A 15,624-nucleotide genomic window follows, 5' to 3' on the forward strand; every position below is an offset into this window, starting at 1 on the left:
ACAAATTGCTTAGACATCATGTTATTAAATAAATAAACATCAAAACCTTTGTGCCAGATAGTTTTATGACTTGAGGTCTGAAAATTAGATTGAAAGTACATCTAGAGTGGTACCTGAAAAACAGTTTGATCAAGTTGTTGTTTACGATATACGGTTAACGATGACGACAAAGTATTACGGACAAGCGGTCAACCGTAATCGTATCCACCCTTATAGTAAAATTACAATTTAAAGCACATTATTGTGATAACAATTCTTTTATTTCGTACTCCAACCACCTCCGAATTCGCACGAAAGAGTTTTTTATAGTTACAATAATTTTTGTAGACCCGTGACCTCTCCTGGCAAAATATGACCCGACCCCACTTTACCTGCTTTTGCAGTAGTTTACTTATTATGTTTATTAAAAAAATCAAACTATACATTAGTTCCTTTTAGAAAAAACTTAAAGCAACTTATGGTTATATGTATAGTGAAGAAATTAACGCTAACGATAGACTGACAGTGATCGTATCAGCCTTTCATTAGCGCTGAAGAAATACGTATACGCATAGAGTGTATTATTTTTATAATAGGGTTAAGGGTTTAAATATTAATTTCTTTACTACATTGGTACCTATAGTGCATGTTTTTACTTTGCACTTACAACAAACGTGGAATTTGAACGAGCCATCTAATGTTGTCAGAATAAACCCGATTGGAAATCGCCCATCGTGCCAGTTTATCCCATTCGTCACGACTCTTGCCGTAAATCGATAAACGGAGTTCGGCATTCTGATACTTGGACTCTTCCAAATCGGCAGCCACTTCGTTGATCACACGAGCAAAATACTTTCCGCCCGTGTGGTTGTCGGTTTTCAAGAACACCTCTCTCAGACGGGATTCTCCAATCGGGTTGTACTTTGCGTTGAACTTGTCGAATCTGTGGAAAGTGTTGCGGTCCTGTTTGTATTGTACAAAAAAATCCAAAAACAATAATAATTAATTTAAAAAAAAAATATATATACATAAAACATTATCCACACAAATACAAAATATAGCATATAATTACATTACATGATAGATGAGTTCTATTGAATAATAGATGAGAACAAAATGTTCATCCTTTTCTTGGAGAAAACATATCAATGTATATTATATCAATATTATATCAAGTATGTTTGATGAGTGGATAAGAGATGTGGAAGCACAACGGCCATAACGTTATAAGTCTAACAGGGACAGATTTTGATCCTAATGAAAAGTAGTGTTAAGTAAACTTTGGATTGACAGTCATAACACATATTTGTGTTGAGTGACAAATGTTTTTGTAACATCTGATCAATATAGTAAAAAAGAAATAAATTCAAATGAGTGTAATAAAAATCATAGAGGCCCAACATTTTAGTGACAAATTGTCGGTGACCGTGGACTTTTATTTTTATTCGTTTTTTTTTTAAACTGAAGATTGCATACTTAAAAATAGTAATAATACACATAAGACAATACGTATAACAGCTAGCCGTTGCATACTAATTAGGACATCTAATTGACATTGCAAGAAATCTAAGTATCCGTTTACCGCGTGTACATCCAACATATCCACCGTCAGGTCGTAAGAAGTCAACTTCATCGATTCGAAAACTTGTCTAAGCGACATCCCTCCGGCTGTTACCACTTCATCGGCGTGGTTCTTTAGTGTTTTCTTAATGAAACGCAGCAAATGTTTTTGATTCATGCACGACGCAGCGTGTATATGAGTGTCGACCTGTGAAAAAAACACAAATAATTAATACAATATAAAATAGAAACGTACAATTCAATGTTTCTCACGATTGAGAAGACCTCGGAAAGCCCGCCCATTTTATAGGCCTGCGACCTTAAATCGTTTTAACCCTTGCGTTGTACCTTTTAAGATACATACATTTGATTTATAATACTTTCTATGACCAACAGTAAAAAGTACTGTTATTTTAAGTGTTTTTTTAAATTTTAAAATTAGCCCTAGCCGAGTTGTATAAAAGGCGCTTTACCTATGGAAATGTTATGTTTACGTTTAGACGGACACCTCAAATTGGTCTCGATCCCTAAAATAGTATTTATTTATAAACAATAACTGTTTTTACCATCATAATATAGATATTAGATGTGACTTAAGAACATATTTTTATTGGGTTCATCTATACAGGGTGATCGTATTAAGACACTCGTTTTCTCTTAAAATAATTGCAATTTTCCTTATTGGGAAACACTTTAGTTTATGTTATTTTACAAATTCAAAATTGTATCTTTTTATTTTTCTCTGTAGCTCTATCAACTTTAAAACTCAAGAAGTAACGCAAATATGTTTTAATACGTTTTCGAAATAAGAATAATTTTCAAAACATTTTGTCTGGCCAATAACCAGTTTTGGGTTGTTTGGAGGCGGATTGCGGTAGTGTAATGCCAGCAGATAAAAATAATACTACACTCCACCCTTACTCCTGTCTTAAATTTTAATTTTAATAACTTAAAATGTAATTATACAAAACTGGTTATCGACCAGTCAGCATTTTCAGCAAATAAGTCTGAATGAAAAAAAGTAAGTTGAATATATACGTTACCCGTTAAGTTTCAAAAGTCGATAGAGCTCTGGAAAATACTAAAAAAGGTATTTGTACATAGTAATTATAGAATATTATAAAATAACATGAATACATATAATTTCAATAAGAAAAACTACCAAATTATTATCCGAGAAAATGAGCGTCTTACGTTAAATTGATCTCTCTGTAATTTTATATATTCGCCACAATAAGATAATTAATAGTAATAGAAAAAATAATTCAAGCAAGGCTAGCCGATTAAAAATGAAAGTTAATTAGAGAAAGACACTTTTTCATATTTTTTTAAAAAGCCAAAATAACCCAAAAATGCACACGTATTGGGCAATTGTTTATTAAGAACGTTTATAAGTCAAAATTAACAGAATTCGTTACATCTAAAACGATAAGCCATCAAAATCAACAATAGCACACTATTCTGACAGCTTACTTAGATTTTAAACTTATATTCTTATGTTATAGCATAAGAATGTTATGCCTTTTAAAACGGTATAAACTTAATTTTTCTCTATCAGAATATCACATATTTAAATTATTTTGAGGCAGTAAGAACAAGAAAAAAACTCTTTAATTCCAAATTAAAAAAATAAAATTGTAATGTTTTTTAAGTACATATTTGTGTTTTAAATTCTAAAAAAATTTCATATTATACTTACAATTTATTATATTTTCTAGAGAGCTGTCAACTTTGAAACTAAAATTTTAAATTCAAGAATATCTATCGTCAGTAAGCTGATAAAGCTTTAGAAACTTCAATATTAAATGTTTCTTATTTTTTATTATCACATTTCTTATGGACTGACTTTATGAAGAAATCGGTTTGGTAGTAGGATTTTTTTTTAAAAGTGTCAATTATTTATAAGCTATTGCGTTTATTGAATTAATCTTGAACTACCATAATATTTTAATCATTAAAATTACAAAATTTTCGGACCAGTTCGTGACACAAGGACAAATTAATGGGAAAGAAAGTTCAACAAGGAACTCCAGGAAGAATTGGGCTTAGCACCAGTCACTAGTTACATAAAAGGACACATAATACAGTGGGCCATATTACGAGAAGAAACTAAGAAGAAACCTCGAGGCAGACCGAGGGAAGAGGTGGCTAGACGCAGTAGAAGAGAATCTTAAAGCTCTGAGAGTGCAAGAATGGAATGGAATAGTTCAGGATCCAAAGAGATGGAGGGATGTAGGGATGGTGACAAAGAATCTAATAGAGTCGTGAATGCCAGTGAAGAAGAAGAAGAAGAATTAAAATGAAAAATGTTAATTTTTTTAATTATAAAAATACTATTTACCTTTCTAATGTTATAGAAATCGCGATGTGGAATAGCTTTTTGCGAAGCGAGTTCTCTTAACTCGTTTAACAGAACGTGCAATTGGAATTTCGAAGACAAGTACGATAGTCGACGATAGCAAAACGATTTTCTGTACAAAAAAAAAAAACAAAAAATTATCATACATTCGATTATAAGAGGAAAAAAAATACTGAAAACGGGTAAAAAAAAAATATGGTAAAATATACCGACTAAAAACGGCGTAGAGTTTATTACAAACGAATTTGTTTTATGGCTAGGAGTCAGTTCAAAATTAGCACGTTTCAACAAGATATGTCCCATTGTCTTTGCCCACGGTCTTATATACAGGCCAGGCAACTAGACTACTTATTGATGATCCGAATCTAGTTGAATTTTCAATGTATATGTTTTATATATGTTATTATTGGCTTATCGTGATAGTTATATCATAATAGACGCAGACTCGGATCTAGAAATACAATTTGGAGGGGAGGGGTCAAGTTGCTCAGAGTAAAAGAAAAAATATATAATCCTAAAAAAAAAAAATCATATTAGATCATCAAGAGGATTCGATACCAGCGGTTTTTTTCAGTCAAAACACATCATTTTTTGTCCATCGCACATGCTGAATCAGTAATCCGATAAGTAATTTGAAAACAGATTTGAATTTGTCATAAAGTTTACTTAACCATCCTTCGAGGCACTTTTTTCAATTTTGAATTTTAGCCCTTTACAAATTTGATTTTAAAATTTGAAACTTTATAAAATGTTCAAACGTTACTTATTTATAGTAAGAAAAAGCTATCAAAAAAGTACCACGTAGGATTCCAAGTAAACTTCATAACAAATTCAAATCTGTTCGGCTTGAATCGGCCTGTGCATGGTCAAAAAATGTACAATTATATTAACTAAAACGGCTTTTACTCATAGACAAAATTATTTAAATTAAATCAATTTTTTACATAAAAAAAATAAGAAATCCGTTTCCCACATAACCTAGTAATGTTGCCAAAGAATTTGTACATCTTTACAGAATAGAGATCAGACCATCTTAAGTAGCCGAAATTTTGTCTGGCTTTTTGGTCTGAAACGTCACAAAAACAGCCCGCATGCAATACCCTTAATAAGTTAAATTGACTTTTGTAGAAGTATTTATTTGGCGTATCTACTATTTTCTCAATGGAAGCTGAAATTCCGATTTTGATTGAGATATTGGAAAATTAGTTTATAGATTTATTAGAAAAAAAAACTATAATAAAGTTATAATACAATTTAGCGTGTTATTTGATGTCAGATTCTTTTTTTTACAAAAACCAAAGTTTTCTAGTAGTTTTTAAATAAACCGTGAAGGTTAAAGTTAATTTCTGGGAAGGGGGTCATGACCCTCTCCTGCATCTGTGCCTGAATATACGGCCTAGCTAACCTTTGATGATTCATCAATAAATAAGCCAATCTACTACTTAGGGGTTTAGTCTGGCAGCCTGACCTGTATATAATACAGTGTCCTTGCCTATAATAAGAGACACGAAAGTGTGATGAGGAGGAGAGTGACAAGAGATAATATGTGAGGTGATAGGTTTTCAGGAGTGGGCGGGTGCCATAAAACATATTCGTGTGTTTCTCCTCGAAAACGAGGAAAAGTCTTTTGTTATTGTTTAACGTTTACTTGTTAAATAACAATCGACGAAACTTACAAAGGTCCGTCGGAAATCATAGTGCACAGCCGTGTCATGTCTTTACAAAACGTCTCCAAGTTCGGGTACGGAAATCCCTGAACGGGATTTTCCGAATTGGGATCTTCGAATAATTGGAACACACCGTCTTGCGAACGTATTGTGTATCCCAGAGACGGCGGGAATTCACATTGCCAAGGGTCGCCCACGCTGGCCGGTGGGTGTACCGGATGGTCTGTGAAAATTTGTTTAAAACAACAGTAATAATAATAATAATATAATGATGATAACTATATATACAGCATTCGAATATTAGTCGACAAAACAAACAACGGTAGTTAATAAAACGTCATAACAAAGCAACAATATCTATGTACATAATAATTAACGATTAATAACTACTATAAAATACAATGTAATTGGTAATATTAGAGCTATGCGATTATACAACAATGTTCTCAGCACATCATATAAGTTATTCGGTTAAAACTACAAAATAAATACAATACGATTAAAAAGCGGCGGTAGGTAGTTGAGACACGTGTAATTTTACATTTATTTTTAATTATAAGTCAAACGAGCGTGCCGACTGCGGACTATATTGTATAATATTTTAAAATTTCAACTTAACTCTCGAGATCAACGGTGGATACACGTTTTAGTTAACAGTAACATAATATTATAGGATACACATTCAAAAGGATTTTAAACATCATTTCTATCGGTTATCCACAATGGAATAACGCGATGATGAACTGTTAAGTTAGTGCAAATTTGTAGTGTGATAACTGATAACTACTGAAGTAGGTACACTATAATAGAACGGCGGCGGCGGTATTGAAAATATTAATAAAAAAAAAAATGTTAAAGCTTTTTATAATCCCCACGAATTTTTTAATATTGGCATAAATATGTCTTATGACTGAGGAGGAGGAGAGCGAGGGACGGCGACAAGGGGAAATCAACAAGTGATAACAGGATCCGCTGATAAGAGACAAAAAGGATCAGCTGATCATAAGACATGCTCATTATCCAATACTGGTCTTTCCTTCAAGGGAAAGATTGCATTTTTGTTGTTTTTGTAAATTGCTAGGAATATATATATTAATTTGTGTATATATTAGTGTTACAAGATTCAAACGTAAATAATGTTAAAGAAAACTGATTTGATCATCGCTTATCACACGCACCGTATTCACCGGACGCAATATCAAACAATAGTTGATCCGTAAACGCGTCGTCCATGGTTGAACTCCGACGGTCGGCCCACGGATTATAAGAGGACTTCGAGGACGGTCTCCGGTGTGTTGAAGACCGTCGTCGTTGCTGATCAACTGTTTTAGCAACGACCGTTGCTTCTGCTATTATTATTTTTACACACGTTAGAAAACACACCCGAAATGGCAATACATAAGATTTTCCCACGTGGGTGGTCTTTTCCGGCATTGCATTACCGTTTACCGGATAATCAATTTAATATGCTACACTTTATAAAAAAAAAAAAAGGAACCCTACACAGTTAGGTCAGGGCATAGTGGGGACGAAGCATATTGGGTTTCGAGAAGGTCACAGATATCACATTCAAATAGGTGCAAATGGACTGGCTCCCAAACCAAAGAGTAAAAATATATTATAGAGCTGTAATAACATACGACTTGTACTCAGCTAATTGAAGGCGACCGACAGTGTGACCACTTTAAGTAAAGATTAATACTTTCTTTTTTTAATTGTTAAACACTGCACAGTATCGTCCTTATCAATTATATAGATAAATTAAAATTGCACGATAATGTCATAGTAAGATAACTGCTAAGTCATATGTTTCGTATCACATGGTTGTACAAGTATGAAACAATTAAAAAATATGTACCAGAGAAAAATAAGTTCTTCGTTCTAGTCACCAGTACGAAGCCATAACCAAAACACGGTTATGGACATCTGAAAAGCTAATATTTTGGCTAATGTATATCCTACCCGAAACCCTTAACCCTTGATCAAATTAACAATTCGGGTGCAGACTGCAGATCCATCCTTTTTTACTAGTTTTAGTTTTAACACCGAGTTGATAATAAATAAAAAAGTTCTCATTTATTAATTAATTGTCCATCGACAGCTGTTAAGTTCAGCTTATATTCCATCGTCAAACGTGTTACTTGTAAAAATAAAAATTAAGCGTTTGTTTTTAGGTATTAAGTTTAGAAGAATGTGCTGGATACTTTATACAAACAAGTATTAGAGAGATCCTCGCCGCAATCCTATTGCGACAGCAGACAACTATAATTTACCCTAATGGCTCTTTGAAAGATCATTTGTCAGTAAAACATACTACTACTATTGCACACACTAACTATTGGAATACTGGTTTGGGGTGTCTAAATTGTTTATGAAATTATGTATTACTCGAATATCTATAAGGGAAGGAAATGCCACAAGGTAAACTTGGGTAAACTAATGTAGCACGTTAAATCAACTATCAAGTATCATTACTATACACAATAGGGGAGATTGTAAATTGCATCAGGAATATTGTTATCATTTATCAGTGTAGTAATTGACGGTGGTGGACTTTCAGCTTAGCAGTATTACCCATTCGTGGTTGATTTCGACGAAAAAAATAGTCAAAATATAATTAAAAACTTATGAATTTTCAAACGGGGGGGGGGGGAGTAGTCGGATATATACTGATAATAATAACATTAGTTTATAGCTTTTTTGCGCAGCAGGTAGGACTACCTTTGCCTTATGTGAATTCACTATATTTAATGTGATACGAGTGTATTGGAAATAATTTTCACTCATTCTATTTAAAATATGTTTTTTATACAATTCGAAAAATGGATCTTATTTAAAATCAAACACCCCCAAACCTTTTAACACCCCATTCAAATAATTTAAATTTAAGGACTTAACTGGGTTTTGGTGCTTTTTATTCAATTGATAATAACTTTGGTGTTTATCCATAGATTTTCATCAACGGTAGCTTGTTTTTTTTTCGTAAACTAGTGTCTGTAAATGAGAAAATGCTGAAAATTGTAATGTATTTTTCGCGCCAGCTAGTCACTTTACACAATAAAAGGGTGGCATCTGATTTTTGTTTTCGCTGTAAACTATGGCAATCGTTTAGCCGTACATAAAAAGCTTAGTAAATATATTTAAGAGTTTTGGCATCTTTTAGCAATAAAAACCTTGTGCAATTCACAATCGCCCACATAGTGTATAGGTCTTGTCAAAACATATGTAGTATTGGATACCTAGTATCTACACAATATATATATATATATATATATATATATATAACAATTGGATAATTAACCTAAAACTTAAAAAAATAATAAAATGCGAAAACTGTCTATTCAACTAAAAAAGTAAAAAAATTATTAAATCATATTATTATTATTGCGTAGATGACTTTTATATGGATAACAGATTTAAAAAAAAAAACTGTATCATTAAGTCACTTGTTATTTTAGAGTTTTATATTATATATTCTGTAAAAAAAACTTACCAGCAATCGACTGGCGATCTTCGTGCTTGATTACCCGAGCAGTTGGGTAAGGCTGATGTTGTCTGACTCCAGACTTGGCGTCGTTTACCGAATTGACGGTACCGTCTGCCGAAGGCGACGAAGACGAGTTGCCCGTGGTGGTCGCATCGGTCGACGCGTCTTGTGTTGCTGATACATTTTCCTGTTGTCGTTTCTTGTGGAAAAACTTCGAGGTGATAGTAGGGAACGATTGATGGGACACGCGCATGTAACGTTCCCGAATGTGTAGCGCTTCCATGAGTTGTTGCGACGCCCAGTGTAAATCCTCCAAAGGTACCTACACACAGCAGATTTGGTAATTAAATATTTAAACGAACAGTGTTAACTCTTACACTGTTTTTGATGATATGACAATATTAGAAACGGAGAAAATCTAATAAATCCATTTCTTCTCCGATTACTTCTCTAATGGCCGTTCGCACCAACTAAACGTGCTCACATTTTAAGTATAGTTGGTTCGAAGGGTCATAAGGGAGAGCAACAAGGGTGGTCCTGAGAATGAAAAGAGGGGGGGGGGAAGCTGGAAAAAAATTTACTTTAAATATATTTCTAATATATTATTTTAAAAAGAAACATAAAAAGAAACTATAAAAAAATGGATATATTTTCTCTTTTCAATTATTTCTTATCGCTTATCTTTTGTCTTATCTCTTAATATTTAAAATATATTTTTGAATATTGTTACGCGAAAACGGCGACATACTATTTTTTTTCATAATAAGAATGTTTTTGGACACCGTTTAAGTATTTCAAATTGAATCGAAATGGATATAGACTGTTTTTTAAGGCAAACACGTCACTTTTTTTTATTCATCGTACCGGCCGACCTCATTATCGTATAATAAATCTAAAAACGGATTTGTCTTGGTCATAAAGTCTACATGAGATAGGGTTTTGCCTTTTTTCAAAATTTAATCCTTTTCAAATTTGGCAACATAATCAGTAAGGAAGTGAGGTTTTTTAGGGTAAATGTATTACTGAAAAATTTTGGTTTTTAATGACTAAAATTAAACAAAGAAATAATATTGAAGTGTCTAGGAACCGTATCGGCCCAACCCACAAAATATCAATTTGTGTTTTATTTGAAAATATGTTACAGAATTGTATTTCTTACCAGTGACAAACTGGCCCAACTCTCAAAATTATTATTCGCTAGAAAGCAGCACATAATTCATTTTGTCATTGGAATTTTAATAATTATCTCCAGTGCAAAAAAACTTAAAATTTATGATAGTTCTATACATGGTCGAAAAGGCATTAATTTATTCAAATTCAAGTGACCATATTTGTTTCGTTTATTAAAACAAAACAAAAAAATGAATAAAAGTCAAAACTTTGAAAGCTTGTGCTGTAAAATTTCACTTTTGAGGGTTGGGCCGATAAGGTTCTAGACGCCTCACATTAAAGGGTCATAAGTTGTGTTGGAAGTTTGCAAACAAACTTATAAATACAGCATTATTTAAGAGGTAATTTCGACCATTTATAAAAATCATAGTAATCGCATACCTAAAAACATTAAATTAATTAGCGAAATCTTTTAAAGAAAAATATTAAGTGTACTTGATGAATTCTATCATGTTTATAAAGACTGTGTTTGTCACAACGAATAACTTTACATCTAATCTAATATTTGAAGTATGTTTTTTAGAACAAAATGTAAAATGTTGAAGAGCTTTGTTTACTATGTTTTCAACTACTTAAATTCAAAACGACGACAACAATACTAGCAGTATTATGAAGTTTATCTTATACTTGGGTATCTCATGACACATTATTATATTGATTATTTAAAGGATGGTATGATAAAACTTGGACATAATAAATCCATTTCTTATAAGCAAAAGACGTCCCAACCTAAGACTACTGACTGGCATAAGACGTTTAGACAACAAACATTAGAAATTGTCTAACAATTTATTTCACTAGAAATCGCCACGGATTGCCAATGGCTTAAGGAACAGGCAATGAAAAAAAAAACGATTTTTTTCAAATCTGTATTAAGTTCTGCGTAGGTTGATAGAATCACTTTATATAATTTTTTAAAGTTGCCGATGTAGAATCCTGCATGTTTTTTGATTTTCAGGAAAATGCTCCACTTGTAAAATCAAGGTTTCTTTGTCATATGAAGTACATTTATGCAAAATCTCAGAAAGGGTTTTCTATTTTTAGTATAGATAGAGGGAAGGGGAATTTTGTATCTAAAAAATGTATAATCTTTTGTTTGCGTTAAGCAAAAAAAAGTTTCTTCTAGATTTTTCTTTTCAACGAGCCAGTAGTGATAAAATTTGGTTCTTCAAGACAGAAAAATAATCAGTAAAATGGTTTTCCAGAAACTATTTTTTGTTTCTGATAAGAGATTAGAGTTGAGGGATGTGGTTGGGGTTGGGGTGGGAATTAGCTTGGAGATAGGGAATGGGAGATAGGGGTAGGGGATAGAAATGTTTTCGAAAAGAAAAACTTCAAAATTGCAATTATTTTCTGAGAAAATCAGCGTCTTGCGTTAAGGGGCCTCTACAGGGGGAAACTTATTAATGAACTAACACTAGTTTAAAAATTGATCTACGATCGAAGCCTTGAAAATGTTATGAATAATTCAAATGTTTTCCTAGGAACAGTATGTTTGTACTAAAATAGATCCTACCTACTTTATAAAAATAACCTTTTTTTTTATGAATTTACAATCTATAATACAAGGCAAATAGTAATATTAATATACACAAACATAAATATGATAGAACCCAACGTGATTTTTTCCTAATTATTTTTAATTTAATATTAAATATCAAAATAAATCCTTCTTCCTATGATTATGTAAATGTTAAAAATATTTACCTCAAGAGAATTACATGCGGTCTATTTTTAAGGAGTTTTGTACATGCAATATTCAAGAAAAATGTGGTTTTAATAAATTTCGACCATGTCAATTAATCAACCGGTTAATTTGTATAAGCTTCAAGGTGTGATTTTTAATTTAAATAGTTTTATCTATATTTAAAATCCATTTTGGTTTATTTTGTACCAAAAAACTAGACAAAATGTCGATTATACAGGACGGTCCAATTTCATTTTTGTAAAGAGATTCCGAATTCTTTGGTTACTTTACTATGTTATGTAGGAAGCCGATTTTCATTTAAAATATGTCGGTTTCTTGTAATTAAATAAATTGAATTTGCTTTTTTTTTCAACATTGAAATACAATTTTTCACATAAACAAATCCGTTTTCTACAATATAACCTAGTAATGTTGCCAAATAACTCTTGTATCTCTATAGTGGTAGAGGTCCCTTAAACCACACTGTATAGTAATAATATGTTTGCATGTTTAACTCACTCCGCTGTTGTGCTCTCCGCTAATGCTGACTCTCTGAAAGTGTGGCACAAAATCGTATTGTCCTTGGCTATCGTCTCCGTGTTGTAGCCAGTGGCCCGTTTGTCCACCAAAATCCGGGGCGGCAGACGAATCCGGTAAATCCGAAGATGATCCATCTGCGTGTACCGGTTGACAACAATTACTGTCATCCACGTTCGAAGATGTCGCCGGTTGTGCCGTGGGTTGTTGTCCGTGGACGGCCGCCGTCGCGGCTCTTTTTTCATCGAACTCTTTGGCCAGACTAGACGGATTGAGCAAATCATAAAAAATCATTAAAAATAATTGGAAAAATTAATTAATTAATTAAAAAAAAAAAAAAAAAACGTATAACGTATTCCGAGTAAAGACCGGCGGCTTGTGCGGACGGGCAATCGCCGACGAGGATCTATTAAACATAATATTATTAGGTTTGTACTATGATTGCATTTGAAACAAAAACAACATTTATTATCAGCAGCGGTACATTATTAATATACTAGTGTAGTATACCACCACCGACACCGCGTCATAAACTCGTCGGTAAATAATATATAAACGCGCGACAGTAGTAAAAGTCACGACGGCGGATCAAAGACCACCACCGCAGTTATTCATTCTGTATATTTGTTTTGTACTATTACATTAATTCAATTATTACGCTACGACACAACTTGTTTCATTTCTACTTTGACCGTTTATTCGTACTACTCTAAATTGATTTATCTACGTTTTCTCGTGGACTTATGAACTCGGTAACACAAAAATATCAAGGTTAGAAGAAGGGGCGGTCAAAGGCTACCTACTTACTACTACCGACTCAATAATAGGCATACACTAGGTATTTACTAAAATGCCACATGGATTTTTATCATTTTTTCAACCTAGTCCATTTTTATTATCAACAACAAAATTAACATATAATATATTTTTATAGTAAACAATCAAATCAAACGCACGCACGTTTGCAAAGCACACCGAGATAAACATTATTTTGGAAATCAAATCCTCTATTCTAAACGACCAAGCTAAACATATTATTTATTTAAAACTAAACAACAAAAACAGAAGAATCTCTTTCAACTAGGCAACAAGCCTCGTCGTGTAGTTTGTACAGCCTGATGAACCGACAGTAAAAACGTTTACACAGTGCAAACATGTTAAATTTTTAAATTTACAACAAAAAAAAAACACAACAAGCAGTAATTTTATCGGGTCAATCACTCGTTGGAAACTGCAATTCGTAGAGATTGTGTTTAATCAGTTTTATTAAAAACGCTTATGAATGCAACTTTGTGAATAATATTTAATGCTTGTACTTATATCTTCTAGTATGGTATTTATGTGAGCGATATTCAAAATAAAATATGTTTTCGAAATCCATACATTTTATACACTATCCGTACCTATAATTCATTGTAAGCAAAATATATTTCAATCGTTTCAAGGTAGATATAAAATATTATAATAATATACAAATGATCATGTTTGTGAACCATTTTTTACTGGCCAAACAACAAGTCGAATCTCACGGAAAAAGTATTTTACTTTTGGGTCAAATTCGGTTTCTTTAAAAGTAAAAATTTGCAAAATTTCAATTCCTAAAGATTGAAGTGTATTAAACAAGTATATTAAAATATAATGGAACATTTTTTTTTCGACTATTGTCTTATTTCATTTATGATAAAATAAAAGCAGAGATTATATTATTATTATAAAGCAATCTGATAGCAGAAAATAACAAGTAACAAACAATAATGAAATGAACGTGGTGACACACACGTATTACATATTTTATCAGCGATAAATGTGAAAAAATACAATATTTACACACATATATTGGTTTTACAAAAACATGTGTCGGGTTCGATGTACATAATTAAAACAAATAAAGGTGTAACACTCTTTTACACTGGAGCTATTAGAAGATAGACCACTAGTGTTCAATTAAATTTGTTCGATTTATTATGAAACCAAAACGTACGATAACATTTATATAAATAAATATTATTGTTAACATATAGAATAGGATTTTTTGATTATAATTGTAAAAAATCAAGAAAGTAAACGGATTGTGAGATAAATAGAAAATACATGAAATGATGAAATTTTACACAATATTTCAATTTTACCATTTACACTATGATTATCACAAAACTTTAAGTATAAATAAGGTTTTTGCAAACAGGATATATTTTCTGCGGATACGATAACATGTGATTATTATTTTATAGAATATCTTATATTAATAAAATTAAAAAACAAGCAGCTAGAAAAACGATTTTTTTGCATAAATCAATCATGTCCTATGCGTATATCGTCAAGACGAACGCACCAGAACGATAATTGGCTTTGTGTATGACGTCACATTTATAATAATAATTGTATTACATTACAAGCACAAAGAAACCCTACTGTATCGTTAGTCTAGTCTATCAGCCACTAGGTCAATACTTATTCCACCTTCTCATCGTTAATATAGCCACGAGGTCACGGGTAAATAAAAGTTGTGTGGCAAATAGTGATTTGTCAGGTAAGTTAATTTAACATTTATTAGAAAGATAATAATATACAAGAAATATAGCTGGTATTAAGACACATTATTGTTATGCAGCTCATCGTGGTATTTATCACAGTAACATAAGTCACACAAATAATATTAATATTGAAATAATATTAATTAATATTCACGATAATACGTTATGTAAGCCTCTACTAGCTCTGAAGTGTTGTAGTATTTACCGGCTGACAAAATAACAAATTGTTCATTTATTTTATAAGAACAATACGAGACAAGGCAATTACGCAACGCTTTGCCACCGTACAGATCAATTAAAAGATGACACATATTTTATAAATAAGCACAAAAACGTGGTTAGCCGTCATCTCATTTACTATAATATTACGAAAGAATATATTATTAAAGACGGAACGGGAAAACATTACTAGAGTTGAACCAAGCAACCCTTAAGAAGTTAATATTAATCAGATATTTAGCAGCTTTTCATAAACTATATTAAAAAATATTTATCTTCTATTTTTGAGAATAGGTACATAAATATAGAGGTGTGATTGACTGGATGGAAGTATATTGAAACAATGGTAACGGTATTTTAATCGAAATTTAAATTTAAAATTGACTATTTTAGACCCTAATCACAGACTACAGGAATAGCTTTAC

General features: G+C 31.9%; 1 protein-coding gene across 5 annotated transcripts in view; it reads right to left on the bottom strand.

Annotated features, from left to right (window-relative positions):
• LOC126845520 (AMP deaminase 2-like) overlaps nt 1–15,624 on the bottom strand; it is a 34,733-nt gene that overhangs the window by 3,391 nt on the left and 15,718 nt on the right. For 4 of the 5 annotated variants that reach the window (XM_050584175.1, XM_050584176.1, XM_050584177.1 and 1 more), the window contains exons 4-10: nt 12,429–12,708; nt 9,059–9,374; nt 6,744–6,914; nt 5,575–5,788; nt 3,881–4,010; nt 1,562–1,747; nt 647–942 (exon numbers count right to left, since the gene is read on the bottom strand). In XM_050584175.1, coding sequence (XP_050440132.1) covers nt 647–942; nt 1,562–1,747; nt 3,881–4,010; nt 5,575–5,788; nt 6,744–6,914; nt 9,059–9,374; nt 12,429–12,708 — 1,593 coding nt within the window. The remainder of the gene's footprint in view (nt 1–646; nt 943–1,561; nt 1,748–3,880; nt 4,011–5,574; nt 5,789–6,743; nt 6,915–9,058; nt 9,375–12,428; nt 12,709–15,624) is intronic. The other variant, XM_050584179.1, reaches the window with a different exon arrangement.

The sequence above is a fragment of the Adelges cooleyi genome, unplaced genomic scaffold (assembly GCF_023614345.1).
Source record: "Adelges cooleyi isolate 19-005CV unplaced genomic scaffold, UGA_ACOO_1.1 ACOO_flye_CR_arks_rails_tigmint_CR_PRNA_796, whole genome shotgun sequence".
Taxonomy (NCBI): domain Eukaryota; kingdom Metazoa; phylum Arthropoda; class Insecta; order Hemiptera; family Adelgidae; genus Adelges; species Adelges cooleyi.